Raw genomic sequence first — 13,693 nt, 5'->3', positions numbered from 1 at the left:
CTGCAAGTGCTGATCTCTCTCCTCTGAGTGTACAGGAAGTCGAGGATGAGCTGGCTTTAAAGAAGATGCTTCATTTAAATGGTGGGAAATACACTGGGCTGTTCTGGACCTTAACTCGAAAGACTAAACCCTGTAAGACTGGTACTGTAACCCAGGGATGAAGCTGTGTGGACCCTGCCTATGGAAACAATCTGAAAGACAGAAAAGTTATTTGTAGAAACCGTTCAGTTTCTTATCAGAAACTGGGAATAAGGTAATACTTCCCTGCTTTACTATGAAGATCAGTCCATCTAGCTTTGAAAAATTCAAAGTATAGTTATGGAGGACATAACTATGTGGAGGCCTGCGTGTCAGTCATGTATGTCCACATACTGGGGTCTTGTCTCAGTAGACAAATCAGTGATTTCAAGTAGAACAGTACAACAATAAACACCAAAGTTCATTTTCAGACACACTGATCAAACATTCTATTTAAATATCAAATTTAGTTATTCTTTCACGGTAGTGTCTAGAATTTGCTTTGGTCAATGACAGCCTGTAAAACAAGAACAAAATTATTCTGTATATTCACAAAAAAAGGCATTTGAAAAATCCATGCAGCGGATGTTAAAAGAGAGCAGTGTTAAAGAAGTTTTTCTAACAACTAGTCAGGAAAGAGTTGAATTTTTTTCAAAACCTTTTCACCATAACTTTTAAGCACTCATTTGCTTGGAATACAAGGCTAAAGACCATTATCTATTGAGCAGTAGATAAAGAAACTCAGAGGTGCTGCAAACTTTCTGTCACTTGGGTGTACAAAAATGGAAGCGTCCCCACTTGAGACCCTAGAAGGGCTCCAGTATGACAGAAGCTGCTGTGAGATTTCATAATTTTTGACAAAGTTAATTGCTTACATTTTGGGGAGAGATATTTATTATGCAGGAGTGCCAGTTAAAGCCAAGAGTGAAACACATGGACTCAATAAAGGCCCAATTATGTGACCTTTGCTGTTTGCCATGCTTTTAACTTGTGTAAGTTATTGATTACACTTTCATGAGATCATAATCAGAAGGTTGTTCTTTGGTAATGGCGTGCTAGAGGAGCTTTAACCTCAACTTCAAAGCTGTCCTGTGAGTCTTAAGAACAAAGAGTTGGAAGTTTGAAGAATGGCCAAAATGAATCTCTGTGCATTATCCATGTTTACCACCATGCAAGAGGTGGATTACGTTATTCTTCAGCTGTGAAATTTCTCTTCTCACGTCAGATGAGCCACCATCTCTAAGGTTTACATTTGTGCTTTTTAAAGTATTCTGTTGAATTAAATGTAGTGTCTGCTCAGATCTCTGTCATAACTAGTCTAAATGCTTGTTAGTGCAATCATTTCCCTAATTATAGAAGTTTTATTGAAATTATTTGACATTCTCTGAAAATAATTTTCAGGCTAATTTATTAATTATAAATAAATCTATCCAGATCCTGAAACTGCAAACAGTCTATAATCTATGTAAAGATGCACTCCCAGGACCAGCCAGCCAAGGTTTTCACTTATTTTTCAAGCTGTGAGGGGAAGAAAATAACCTCTCAGTTTATTCTCAGTGTAGATAGAGCCACAGGTTGCAGGTGCCAGTAGCAGACCTGTACAGCATTGTTTTGTTAGGAACTAATCTGATGAGACAGTATTTTTTTTTTCCTCTAAGGAGCAGTAATAATTTCCCCTTTTTTATTAGCCTTAGGAAATTGGCATTTTGAACATCCCTGATCATGAAATCTCCACTGAAGAGAGCACTGATCTTTTGTTGAGTGACAAAAGAATGAATTAGCCCTTGCTGTGCCAGAACAAGAAATAACTTCTCAGGAGAATAACTTTTAGCAAATCTCAGGATACCAGAAAAATATGCTTCATTAAATATTTGAAGATAATGAAGGCTTGTGTATCTTTTATTTTTTTTATCTGAACTCTTAGTGCTATTTCTCTTTTTGGTGTATTGCTTGCTTCTCCTTCCCTTCCCAAAGCAGAGTTATCTAATTTTCATCTGTCAGGCATAGGAGAAAACAAACTAAAGGAAACTGGTGTACCACGTGTACATTCCAGCCTGGTTCATGCTGAGAAATATTATTCCTTGCTAGAGATTTTCAGAGTGTAACTAACTGTGCATATTTATCAAAACCCTAATGATTTTGTCTCCTTTTAGCTTAATTTTCTCAAAAGTAACTCTAGTGAAGCAGTAATAAAATATGTTACAGCAAATCTGTTAAACACGAAAATGTCTAAATATGTGCTCTCTTGCTTTCTCTTTTGTTTCTGAATAAAGCAAGGTAGAAGAGGAGTGAGAAACTCCAAGACTTTCCTCAACAAGGAGCTGTAAATTTGTTGTGACTGTTTTCTAAGAAATCCTGCATGCCACACGGCTTTGCATCAGTGTACTTGTACTTACCTGGAAATTGCTGTGGATCTCTTTGCCTGTACGCTGCTTTCCGAGGCATTAGCCTTGTGGAATGGCCCCACTGTCCCCATTGCAGCTACCTACTGCATCAAAGGATTGACTCAGATCTAAACCAAAATCATATTTTCATTAGTGAGCTAATGATGGACAGGGATATGCAATAGGCATGTGTTTGGCCCTCTGTTTCAGGTAGCCTGCTTTTCCTGCACATGAGGATGAGTTTCAGAGTTAACACTCTGCTGGTGTACTTGGATTTGTCCTTTTCACTGGTGTCCCTCTTGAACCCCACTCTTTCTGCCAAGCCCTTCAGCTTCCACTCTTGGGTTGGTTTCAAATGACCTCTTCAAATGCTAGAGGGCTTCCAGAGCTCAAGGCCTAGTGAGAGAAAATAGCAGCTCAAAATGACCAGGTAGCCACCCTGTTTCCCATGTCTCCCAAAGAGCAGACAACTGTCAGAAACTCAATTGCTAAACGTAATCTAAATCTATTACTTTGGGGCCTCACCAAACTTCTTGACAGTGATTTCTTCATATTACTTATCTTTACAGAAATTCTTTTCTCGTTACTTGGAGGAAAGGCTAATGTATTTTGCAAAGATTTCTATCCATCTCTCCTGTGCAAGGCATTCTTGGAAGCCTGCAGTGTCACCTTTCAAAATCTAGGGCTCCTTTTGATAGTAACCAAGAAATTTCTCTATTCAGCTTTCTGAATCACTCTGTTGGGGGATCTGATCTGCCATCCACAGTCTCATGCCACAGGAGATATTAAGCACCAGTTAGTCATCTTCCATTGACAAAATCAGAGAGTTTTTGTACCATTCTTCTTTTAAAAGCAATAAACCACAAGTGGTTATTGTTGAAAGTTGCATGCAGGGATTCACTCCATTGTTACAATAGTCTTCCTCCTCATGCATGGATTTTCTTCAGTCTTCCACAGTTTTCTTAACGTGAAGAAAGCAGGCCTAAAACAGGCTCTGCAGAGTTGTGTGCATTTCACCACAGCATTGTGTAATTAACACTGTCACATAATGTATTTTTTTTTGAGGTTGCCCATTTTGCTGAATTCTAGTTTGGGTCCTATTTTAGAAACACCAAAATATCTCTATTTTGCCTTTTGTGTGCATCTCTGCTTTCGTTAATCCTTCTGCTTCAGTTCATTCCAGTACACTTAGCAGCTGGTACTGGAAAATGGGCGGGTTATCCTGTCTTCTATGTAAATTGGTTTTCTCAGTGTGTTTCTGTATCACTTCATATTGTTAAGCATGTGTGCCAGTTTGGGACTACTTAGTGAGGTTGATGGCAAGTCTCTTTGGGTGTCACACTGAAGTGCAAAAAATGGTTTACACACTCTGTGAAAGGACCAATTAACAGGTAAGGCAAAGCTGCCTTCCCTAGCAGAAAAATAAAACCTTGTAGGCAGACAGTTTATTATCTGCTTGTCTAAGGAGGCATTATGTGTCATTATGTTGTTCATTACAGCAGTGTCTAGACTGCACTGCAGTAACAAAATGTGTTGCTGACATACATACTCATACCCTGGCCGGACTCCTTCAATAGCCTGGTACGCACAGTACGGCTACGGCCTCTCCTCTTTGTTGAAATTAATCTCATTTTGCTTCATGCTTCATCTTGGAAAATAGACGGACCAACTTCTCTGACCTAATGCAGTTAATATCTTGGAGAAGCAATGGTGCATGCTGTAAACACCTAACAAAAACATACATTGCCTCACTTTGTGATTTTATTTATGGCATATGCAGCTGTGAGCATCTGCTATGGATAATGCATGCTAGAATCTTCTAGTGTGTGCGTAGCCAGAAATATCCATGGATCTGGGATAAAAAGGAACTTTTTTGATGAATTTCTTTATTTAAATGTAGAAAATTTGCATTAGTGTATATTTGTCATTTAATTTATAACATAATAGAACATTTAGCATTGATCTCTTTAAAATAATGAGAAGAAAATATAGTTAATTTCTTACATCCACTTGCAAAGCTAACACACATTCTCTTTTCTTTGTTAGAAAGGCTGAAGATTTCATTAGGTTATTGATCTGTGACATACAACAGTTTAAGCTATTCTGCTTTACTTCTTACTTCCAATCCTACATCATCTTTCATGTAAAATGAAGAAAACATAAAGCATATTCCTGTGAATGCTTTGATTAAATATGAAACAAAAACAAGGTATGCACAACATGGCACCTGAGTGATAAGAAAACTCTAATGCAGTAGATCTTGTACTGAGGAGTGGAGTTCTGTAGGAATTTTAAGTGTATATCATTTAAAACCAAACTGCCGACAGATGTTTGCTACAATACTTGTTAGAGGGCTTCATTATTTTTATAACCTCTTAAATTCCTCTGATTTATAGAAAACAGCCATTTAAACTCCATAAAAGTTAATCCCAACCATGGAATTATTTGCCTAAAACGAAATTTCCTCCCTTTGCTGAGGGCTTTGCCCACATGGGGAACTGTTAAAGGGCAGCTGTGCGGGGCTACCGGCTGCCTGAAGGCACCGAGTCCGCAGACTGTTCACACAAGGTCTGCAGGGGCCCTTGTCTCAGTTTCTGAGGTTCTCAAAAAAAGTCTTTACACAAGTAAAGCATATTCTTCCTTGGGTGCTTCCTGAAGTCAAGCCAAAACCAAAAAGTCTTCTGTGCATGCAGAGTGTGCAGTTGTCAAAGATCAACAATTTATCTCAAACCCCGTTTCCTTCATCGCCTCTGATAACACTGTTCCTCTGAGAGTTAGCTTCCGTACCAAATTTTGCCCCTCATGTACGAGACAGTTCATAGGCTGGCTTAAAAAAAAAAAAAAGTCACAACAATGTTTTTGTAATGGAAAAGGGATTATAGATTATGGGGTTTTCCCCTTTATCTCTCAACAATATCCAAGGAAATTTTGTTCTCACTACCAGATCACTCACAATGACCACTTACAGCACAAATTATGGTAGTCCCTAGACAATATTTTAATTGCACAGAGCTATCTCTTCAATTAACCATCATGACTAAATTTCATGCTAGGCTGGAGCATGGTAAATATTTGCTGAGAGCATGTTGTTTGCTTTTCAGTCATGGTGATTAATGCAAGTTAATTGACAACTCAAATTACAGCAGGTCAGTACTGGAGACTGGATATAGGGATTGTGTCAAGACAGATTTTCTTCCAAATAGATAGGATTTATGGCAGCCAAGTCTTCTTTCAGATTAACGGATTTGAGGAGTTAAACTACTCTGCTCCACTGTACAGCCTCTCTAGACTGTGGTTTTTGTATATAATTTTTATATCAAAATTTAACCAACTCAGTCCATCACACATGATTTGCAAACATACTCTGCAGCACATGGCTTCATAACTTTGAAGTCATGCTAGCTGGATCTACCTGAGGTCTTTCATGTCTTCTTAGATACTATCATTTCAAGAAGTTCAGTTTTTGTCAACTCAGCAGATGTACAAACCTTTGTACAGAAATGGTGAGAGCACGTATCTCCCCCCAGTGCAATGCATGGCTTTCCTCCTGAGCAGCCTTTTGCTTGTGCAGTGTGTCTTCCGTCTTTTTAACGTGTGAGCAGAACGTACTCCTGCCTCAGGCACTAATCACTGGTACACCTCTACTCTGTTTTTTCCCACAGCATTCTCCTGGCAAAACTGGCTGCTCGCGGCTTGGATGGGCACACACTTTGCTGGGTAAAAAACTGGCTGGGTGGCCGGGCCCAAAGAGTTGTGGTGAATGGAGTTAAATCCAGTTGGCGGCCGGTCACGAGTGGTGTCCCCCAGGGCTCGGTTTTGGGGCCACTCCTGTTTAACATCTTTATTGATGATCTAGACGAGGGGATCGAGTGCACCCTCAGTAAATTTGCAGATGACACCAAGTTGGGTGGGAGTGTTGATCTGCTCGAGGGTAGGGAGGCTCTGCAGAGAGATCTGGACAGGCTGGAGCGATGGGCTCAGGCCAACTGGATGAGCTTCAATAAGGCCAAATGCCGGGTGCTGCACTTGGGCCACAACAACCCCCAGCAGCGCTACAGGCTTGGGGAGGAGTGGCTGGAGAGCTGCCAGTCAGAGAGGGACCTGGGGGTGTTGATTGACAGCCGGCTGAACATGAGCCAGCAGTGTGCCCAGGTGGCCAAGAAGGCTAATGGTATCCTGTCCTGTATCAGAAATAGCGTGGCCAGCAGGGACAGGGAAGTGATCTTACCCCTGTACTCGGCACTGGTGAGGCCACACCTCGATTACTGTGTTCAGTTTTGGGCCCCTCACTACAAAAAGGACATTGAATTACTTGAGCGTGTCCAGAGAAGGGCAACAAAGCTGGTGAAGGGTCTGGAGCACATGTCGTACGAGGAGCGGCTGAGGGAACTGGGGTTGTTTAGTCTGGAGAAGAGGACGTTGAGGGGAGACCTCATCGCCCTCTACAACTACCTGAAGGGAAGTTGCAGAGAGCTGGGGATGAGTCTCTTTAACTAAGTAATAAGCAATAGGACAAGAGGGAATGGCCTCAAGTTGCGCCAGGGAAGGTTTAGACTGGATATTAGGAAGCATTTATTTCCAGAACAGGTTGTTAGGCATTGGAATGGGCTTCCCAGGGCAGTGGTGGAGTCCCCATCCCTGGAGGTGTTTAAGAGTCGGGTTGACATAGCGCTGAGGGATATGGTGTAGTTGAGAATGGTCAATGTTAGGTTAATGGTTGGACTGGATGATCTTCAAGGTCTTTTCCAACCTAGATGATTCTGTGATTCTGTGATTCTGTGGTTAGAGGAATTCCTTCTTTGAAAAGTGGTGAGTATTGTGGCTCATGCAGCAATTGGTCCCCTTTCCCACAGCAAACGTTCTTTTTGTCTCTGTCCTTAGGCATCATTTCAACTCTAGAAAATGGGATTCCAGTTCCTTTCCTACAAGTCAGGGCTCTGGCTCACAAGTGGACCTGCTACAACAGCCTGGCTGGAATGGAAATATGGGAGTGGACCTATTTGGTCTAGTTACCAGTTGTTGTTTACTAGAATAGTAAGAACATAATGTTTTAATATCCCAGCCCATTATGACCTGGTTTAGATATAACCAAACATCAAAGCTAACCAATGAGAAACAGACAGTACAGCATTGACTCATTCACTGTACTATTCTATAGATGTGTGGAGACATATAATTATTTTTCTGAACCAAAGTTTTACTTGAAAACAAAAATGTTCACAATCTGACTTTATGGCTTGTTTTCATATTTTGGCATGGTATATCGTATTGGAAAAAATATCTTTAATTAAAAGCAGCCTTTTGAACATTACCACAGACTTCAATTTTCATCCCCTGTTTTACTGCTTCTCTCCATGTCCCCTCTCCCTCCCACATATACTCCGTGTGTTTAACCCACGCTTAAAAACTTTCATCGCTTCCTTCCTTCTTGTTTTAAGAGTCCTCTCCATGCCTACACAACACCCTCTGAAGACTGTCTGTGCAGAATGTAGCCCCTGCATGCTGTTTGGGGTCTCCTTGCTGTCCCCACAGAGCGAGAGGATGTGCAGCCAGGGCTGATCAGGAATTTCATAATGACCTTTCTACCCAGCTCATGAATGCTTTGCTAGTGTCACCAGGAGCTAAAGGGAGATGGTCTCTCACATGCTGCCGGGACTTCTGCTCAAGTTAGCAGGGCACAGCATCACAGAAGGGCTGAGGCCGATCTGAGACCAGACAGTCTGATCTTGACATGATCTAGTCCACCTTTCTGCTCAAGCAGGGTCACCTAGAGCCACTTGCCACTTGTGTTGGGTTTTTAATATCTTCACAGATGGAAGCTCCATAACCTCTCTGGGCAGCCTGTGCCAGTGCTCAGTCACCCACTCAGTAAAAAAAGTGTTTTCTCAGATTCAGATGGAGTTTTCTGTATTGTGCCTGTTGCCTCCTGACCTGTCACTGGGCGTCACCAAGCAGAGCCTGGCTTCATCTTCTTTATACCCCCTATCAGCTATTTTTACAAATTGATTAGATCACCCCTCAGCCTTCTTCAGGCTGAATGGTCCCAGCTCTCTCAGCCTCTCCCTGTATGTCAGATGCTCCAGTCCCTTGATCATCTTTGTGGCCCTTCACTGGCCTTGCTCCAGTAAGTCCACACCTTCCTTGCACTAGGGAACCAGGATATTACAGGAGAAAAAGGACAGTCTTCTGGCTAAGGACATTGACTGCCATCTTGTAGACATAAATTAAGTACCATTTATCAGCCCAAAGTTCTCATAAAATTTTGGCTTTAGTCTCTCTTTGTTTCACTATTTTAGCTAAAAATCAGACATAACAATACTGTCTACTATCAATGAGTTGTTGGATGAAAACACATTTTTTCCAGTACCCATGCTAAAGTCTCAAGTGCTTTTCTGCGAGCAGCAAGTACAATTAATTAGCTGTGATCCCTTGTATGCTTCAGGGTAAATGATAAGCCAGACTTTAGGGCAAAAGGCTCATTTTGGCTTGCTCTGCACACCTGCAGCTGTGCCACTGACAGCAGTGGAAGCCTCCAGTGACTTGCTAAGATGCGTACATCTCAGGTGTACATGGTATTTACAGCTATGCTGCAGACGCATGGCGTTACTTTGCATCAAATATGAACAAATATCAAACAGATGACTCAACAGAGGCCAGGGTTCCATGGAAGAAAGTACCAAAGCCTACAGTCTGTGCCACAATGCAGGTGCATATAGGGAGTAGGATGAAGGTAGTGGAAAGTAGTTTTTAAATTATGCCAACACCTTTTGGAAATGACCAAAACAAATAATTTATGTTGCAGTAAATAATGACTGACATGAAGCCAACTCTGTAGGAGACCTCTCAACTCCACTCTTAGAACAGTTTAATGAACTGAATTTGAACAAGGCAGTGTTGGAGCTGTAAGCCAGCTATGTGTCCTAGCATGGTGCTCCAGCAATGTGGCTATTCATTGTCTGGCACTGTTTCCCCAAGGCAATGTGCCGTGCTGTGCAGATCAACCAAGAGCAAGCTCAGATACTCTCATGCCACAGTTGCATCTTGCACGTGCATATGTCCTTTAAACTCATGGTGCAGGCATGTCATCCAGGCTCACCAGTCAGTTCCAGGAGGATTCTTCCCAAAAAACATCTTTAAGGATTAGCCTAGTGTTCATACGTTTTTTATGGTCTGCCAGATAAAAGGTGTGGGTTGTAAAAAAATGTCTTCTCTGTGTAACATTTGTTCACTGTATGCATGCCATTTTCCTTGCTGTTATGCTGTGTCCTTGCAATACCTGGTCACTTGCAATCTCTGAAATAAGAGAAAATTATCTGAAAATTACGCTTAGGTGAAGAAGCAATCAGAGAAATAATAGAAACTAATCCAGTGAATGGCATAATGAAAAGTGTAGTATTTTTCTAGTTTATATGCTAAATAGTTTGCTTTCATGAATGCAATTAAAATACCTATTGATTTTTCATTTATTTGTCATAGGCTGAGTACTTCTACGAGTTCCTGTCTTTGCACTCTTTGGATAAAGGCATAATGGCTGATCCAACTGTAAATATCCCTCTGCTTGGAACAGTTCCTCATAAAGCATCAGGTTTGTGCTGTTGATATTATAAATTGTGTTCCTGTAAAAAATATTCCACAGCCAGTAAAGTCTAAATATTTTATTATGAATTGCAGTTCTGAAGTTTATTGCTAAAGAAATACTTGCCACAGTGCTTGACACTGAACAGTTTGTGAGTGACTTGCCCAGCTACAGCAGCATATTTTGTCTGACCTAAGTCACGTGAAGCTTTTATGCATAGATAAATCAGCAGAAACTTGTGCAAAATTGTTGCATAAAATTCATGTACATGAGTATTATTAGTTAAGTTGTGCAAGTTTTGGAAAACAAAATCTTTGATCACTATAAGGACTAGTGTTTTGCTGATTAAGGATACCAATTAAACTCAGACACCAGAGTGAAAAGAGTAGGCGTATTTTACTGGTGATAACCAAATAATGTAACAGAGTAATACAGAAAACATGCAGTAAGGAAAGGCAGAATAGTGCACTTAAAGCAACAAATAAGGAAATACAGGGTAATGCATCAAATCATTACTACATGAGAGAGAGAATAGTGATTAAGATACATCACCACTTGCATATATTATCATCATCATCCAGATCCGCAGCCGCTGGGGAGCCCCGGTTACAGCGAGGATTTGGAGAGCCTGTCCCGGCAAGTGGGAAATCCTACGTGATGCGTCCATCCGTAGGTGAGGCATCCAAAGTCGCTGTGAGCGGGTCCAGCCTTATATACCAGAGATCGACAAGCCAGAATAGCTGGCACCTTTGTTTTGACTGGAAAATTTCTGGTTTCATGCTCCTGTTGGATTCCACCCAAAGCCTGGCCAGGGCCCAGGGAGGGAAACCAAGGGAGTTTCTAACAAGGCCAAATACGTGGGTTCTCAGCCTTGAACAAGGCTAAACAAGGGAAGTCGGATACATTCTCTCAGCATCTCATCCTCACTACTGATTATATTCTGTCTAAGCTGCATCTTTCACTAGTGAGCTTACATACTTTGTTAATGATTACATACTAAGTTAGCAGCTTCGGCTTGGGGCCTGTTGTTCAGGCTGCAGTATTTCAATGCTTTAGCACTTTTTACACCAGCATAAGTGGGTTGTTATAACTTTGTACAATACCTACTAGCACAATGGTTATCAGTTATAAAATATACAGGATTAATCTATAAGTCAACTCTGGCTTGGGCCTGTTGTCCAAGCCTTAGCACTTCAACTAGTTGTCAAATTATTCTGTTTCTCAGAGGTTGCAGTTTGTGGACATTTTACTTTCAGTTTGGATCAGCTGTTGTCATCAGGCATTCAGCTCAAAGACACGAGTTCTAGTTTAGGATATTGTCATTTACGACTTTTCCCTTACTTGTGCATTCTTAGTCCTTCTCTGGAGCTTATAGGTCCACAGCAGAGACTGAGCCCAAGCCAATGTGAGTGCTCCAGAAGCACCACGGTGCACAGTGAGCCAGGTGGAGTTAAAGCTTTCTGTGAGAGGTTATCAAGTCCACTTTGCTCTGAAGTGGATAAATAACAGTTTACATGATCTGTTCCAGGGCTAATATGTGGTAATCTCTGGCAGAAAGGCAGAAATGTACATTTGGGTGACAGTAGTGTCTTAGACATCATGGTTTCATGATCAGCCTTAGCCAACCTAAGACCATGTGGGATAAAATGGGAAAGAGATGAGAAATGGAACAGGAGGATGGGGCTGCAAGTGGAGCACTGATATACAGGTTTAAATCTGACCAGTGTTTCTTTCTCTTCTCTTTTCAGTGTATACATTTTGAAAGTTTGTGCTTGATAGCCTCCATTTTTGACTTGTAGTAGAATGATGTTGAAGCAATGTTGCAGCACAGTTTTTTGCTGTGGCACCTGGAATTTAACACTGATGATTGGTCTTTCCATTCAGTGTGGATTGATTGAGTGGTCTTGAAAATGGATTTGGGTACAAATATTTGTACCATAAATTCTGCAATTTAATTGTTTGCAAGCCCGATAAATTGGCAGGTAAAGACATTTAAAAGTAACTAAAAAGTCACAAAGGCAAAGTTCTTGTTAAGCATTATTTCCATCTCTGTATAAAGCAGGTGAGATATGTGGGAAGCTCTGCACTCAGCATCCTCTAATACAAGCTAGTTTCTCCTTTAATTTTTAACTATCTAGAAAGGCTAAGCCAAAATTACCCCCTTCTGACTGTGTTTAGGAAAACATAATCTACAACTGCAGGGAGGCCGGAGATGAGATCTCATAGTTCCAGCAAAAGATCTGCTAACCATCATAATGCGAGGTCTGATTAAAGCCAAAAAGGACTTACCCTGTTTGCAGCACTGGTACCTCAGTTCCAGGACTAATACGGGCATGTCCATGGTTTCCCTATGTGGATCATTTGCAGTGCACCACTGCACTTAGCATATATAAGCTATATTTAAGTCCTGTTTGGCATTATAGTGAGTCTGGTGTTTAACAGTGATTGATGATCAGTACATGTACAGTATTTGAAGCATGTACACTATTTAACAGTGAGCCACTAGTATGATGGTGGGTTTTTTACACTGCCTACTAGCTGGCCAAAATTAACTAAGTAGCCTTAAATAAATACATGCTATAAAAGTAGTGAATGTTTGTGCTTTGTAGTCATTTCAATAATTTATATGTTCACAAAACAGTTCTGACAAATCTCGTCTAGTTTGCCTGGATCTATCACATTACCAAATCATTTTTCTACACATATGCATGTTAGAAGAAATTCAGTCACAAGCTTATATTTAGTAACAAATCAACAATAGCAAGTTATTTCTTGAAAAAGCATTTTAGCTCAAAAGATTACACTAAAGGCAATTAAGGAGGAATAAAAGAGGAATGGCGGCTGTATTAAGCATGAGAGTGAGAAACAAGAATGAGGATTAACAGTTAGGTATCTTACTCAGAGGCAGCTGAACCCAGTGGTCTTGTCAAAATCAGTGGACTTTTAAAACTTCTTTGAGGATATTTGCCTACCACCAAAAAAGCATAAGGATGGCTTTAGTGCTTTAGGGCCTGCCTAGACTCTATTTTGCTTACAGCCAATGGTGGCCATAAGAAGACCTGTGGAAGAGCAGAAGGAGAGCAAGCATATGTGATACTTCCATTTACTGTCTCAGCTCTGACTAGCTTCAGCTTGGAGGATTTCCCGAGTCTTAAGTGATTTGTCTTTTTTATAACCCTATATGGGTTACTGATCTCTCTTTCCAGTACTTGTCCAGGCTCTCCTTGAGTCCATATTATCTTCTGGCATCTCCAGTTGCTTTGGCAAGGAGTTCACTGCATTCCACTGCATGAAGATCCTCCTCCTGTTGTTTTGAGTCTGGCTGTGGCAGCTTCATCTGATGGTCCTTGTACTGGTAGAGACAGCAGTCAATCCATACTGTTGATCCTACCCATACCAGTCTTGATTTTGTAGATGTCTATTATGCTCCACCTAATTTTTCTCTTTGCCAGACAGAAGAGTTGCAACCTAGTCAATTGCTCCTCATTGGATGCAGCCTTGTTGTCCTTCCTTCAGCTTTCTCCAATTCAATATATTCTTAATGAGATATCAAATTCTCCTCAAATTTAAATGAGGTTTAAATCACTTAAGTTCCTTAGACTCATTTGAAAATCCCGTCCCCAAATCACAGGATTGCTATTGGATTCAGCGCTCACAACATGGGTATTGTTAAAGCTAGACACATGGTAAGATGTTAAGAAGTCTGGAGAAGATG

The 13,693-nt window shown here is 40.9% G+C and overlaps 1 protein-coding gene across 1 annotated transcript in view; it reads left to right on the top strand.

The window, feature by feature from the left end:
• Window positions 1–13,693, top strand: part of WIF1 (WNT inhibitory factor 1) — a 47,358-nt gene that overhangs the window by 15,471 nt on the left and 18,194 nt on the right. Inside the window, exon 3 of the mRNA XM_074869364.1 lies at window positions 9,879–9,987. Coding sequence (XP_074725465.1) covers window positions 9,879–9,987 — 109 coding nt within the window. The remainder of the gene's footprint in view (window positions 1–9,878; window positions 9,988–13,693) is intronic.

The sequence above is a fragment of the Strix uralensis genome, chromosome 5 (genome assembly GCF_047716275.1).
Source record: "Strix uralensis isolate ZFMK-TIS-50842 chromosome 5, bStrUra1, whole genome shotgun sequence".
Classification (NCBI taxonomy): domain Eukaryota; kingdom Metazoa; phylum Chordata; class Aves; order Strigiformes; family Strigidae; genus Strix; species Strix uralensis.
Note: the sequence above shows the minus strand (reverse complement) of the source record. Positions and strands in the feature narration are given on the sequence as shown.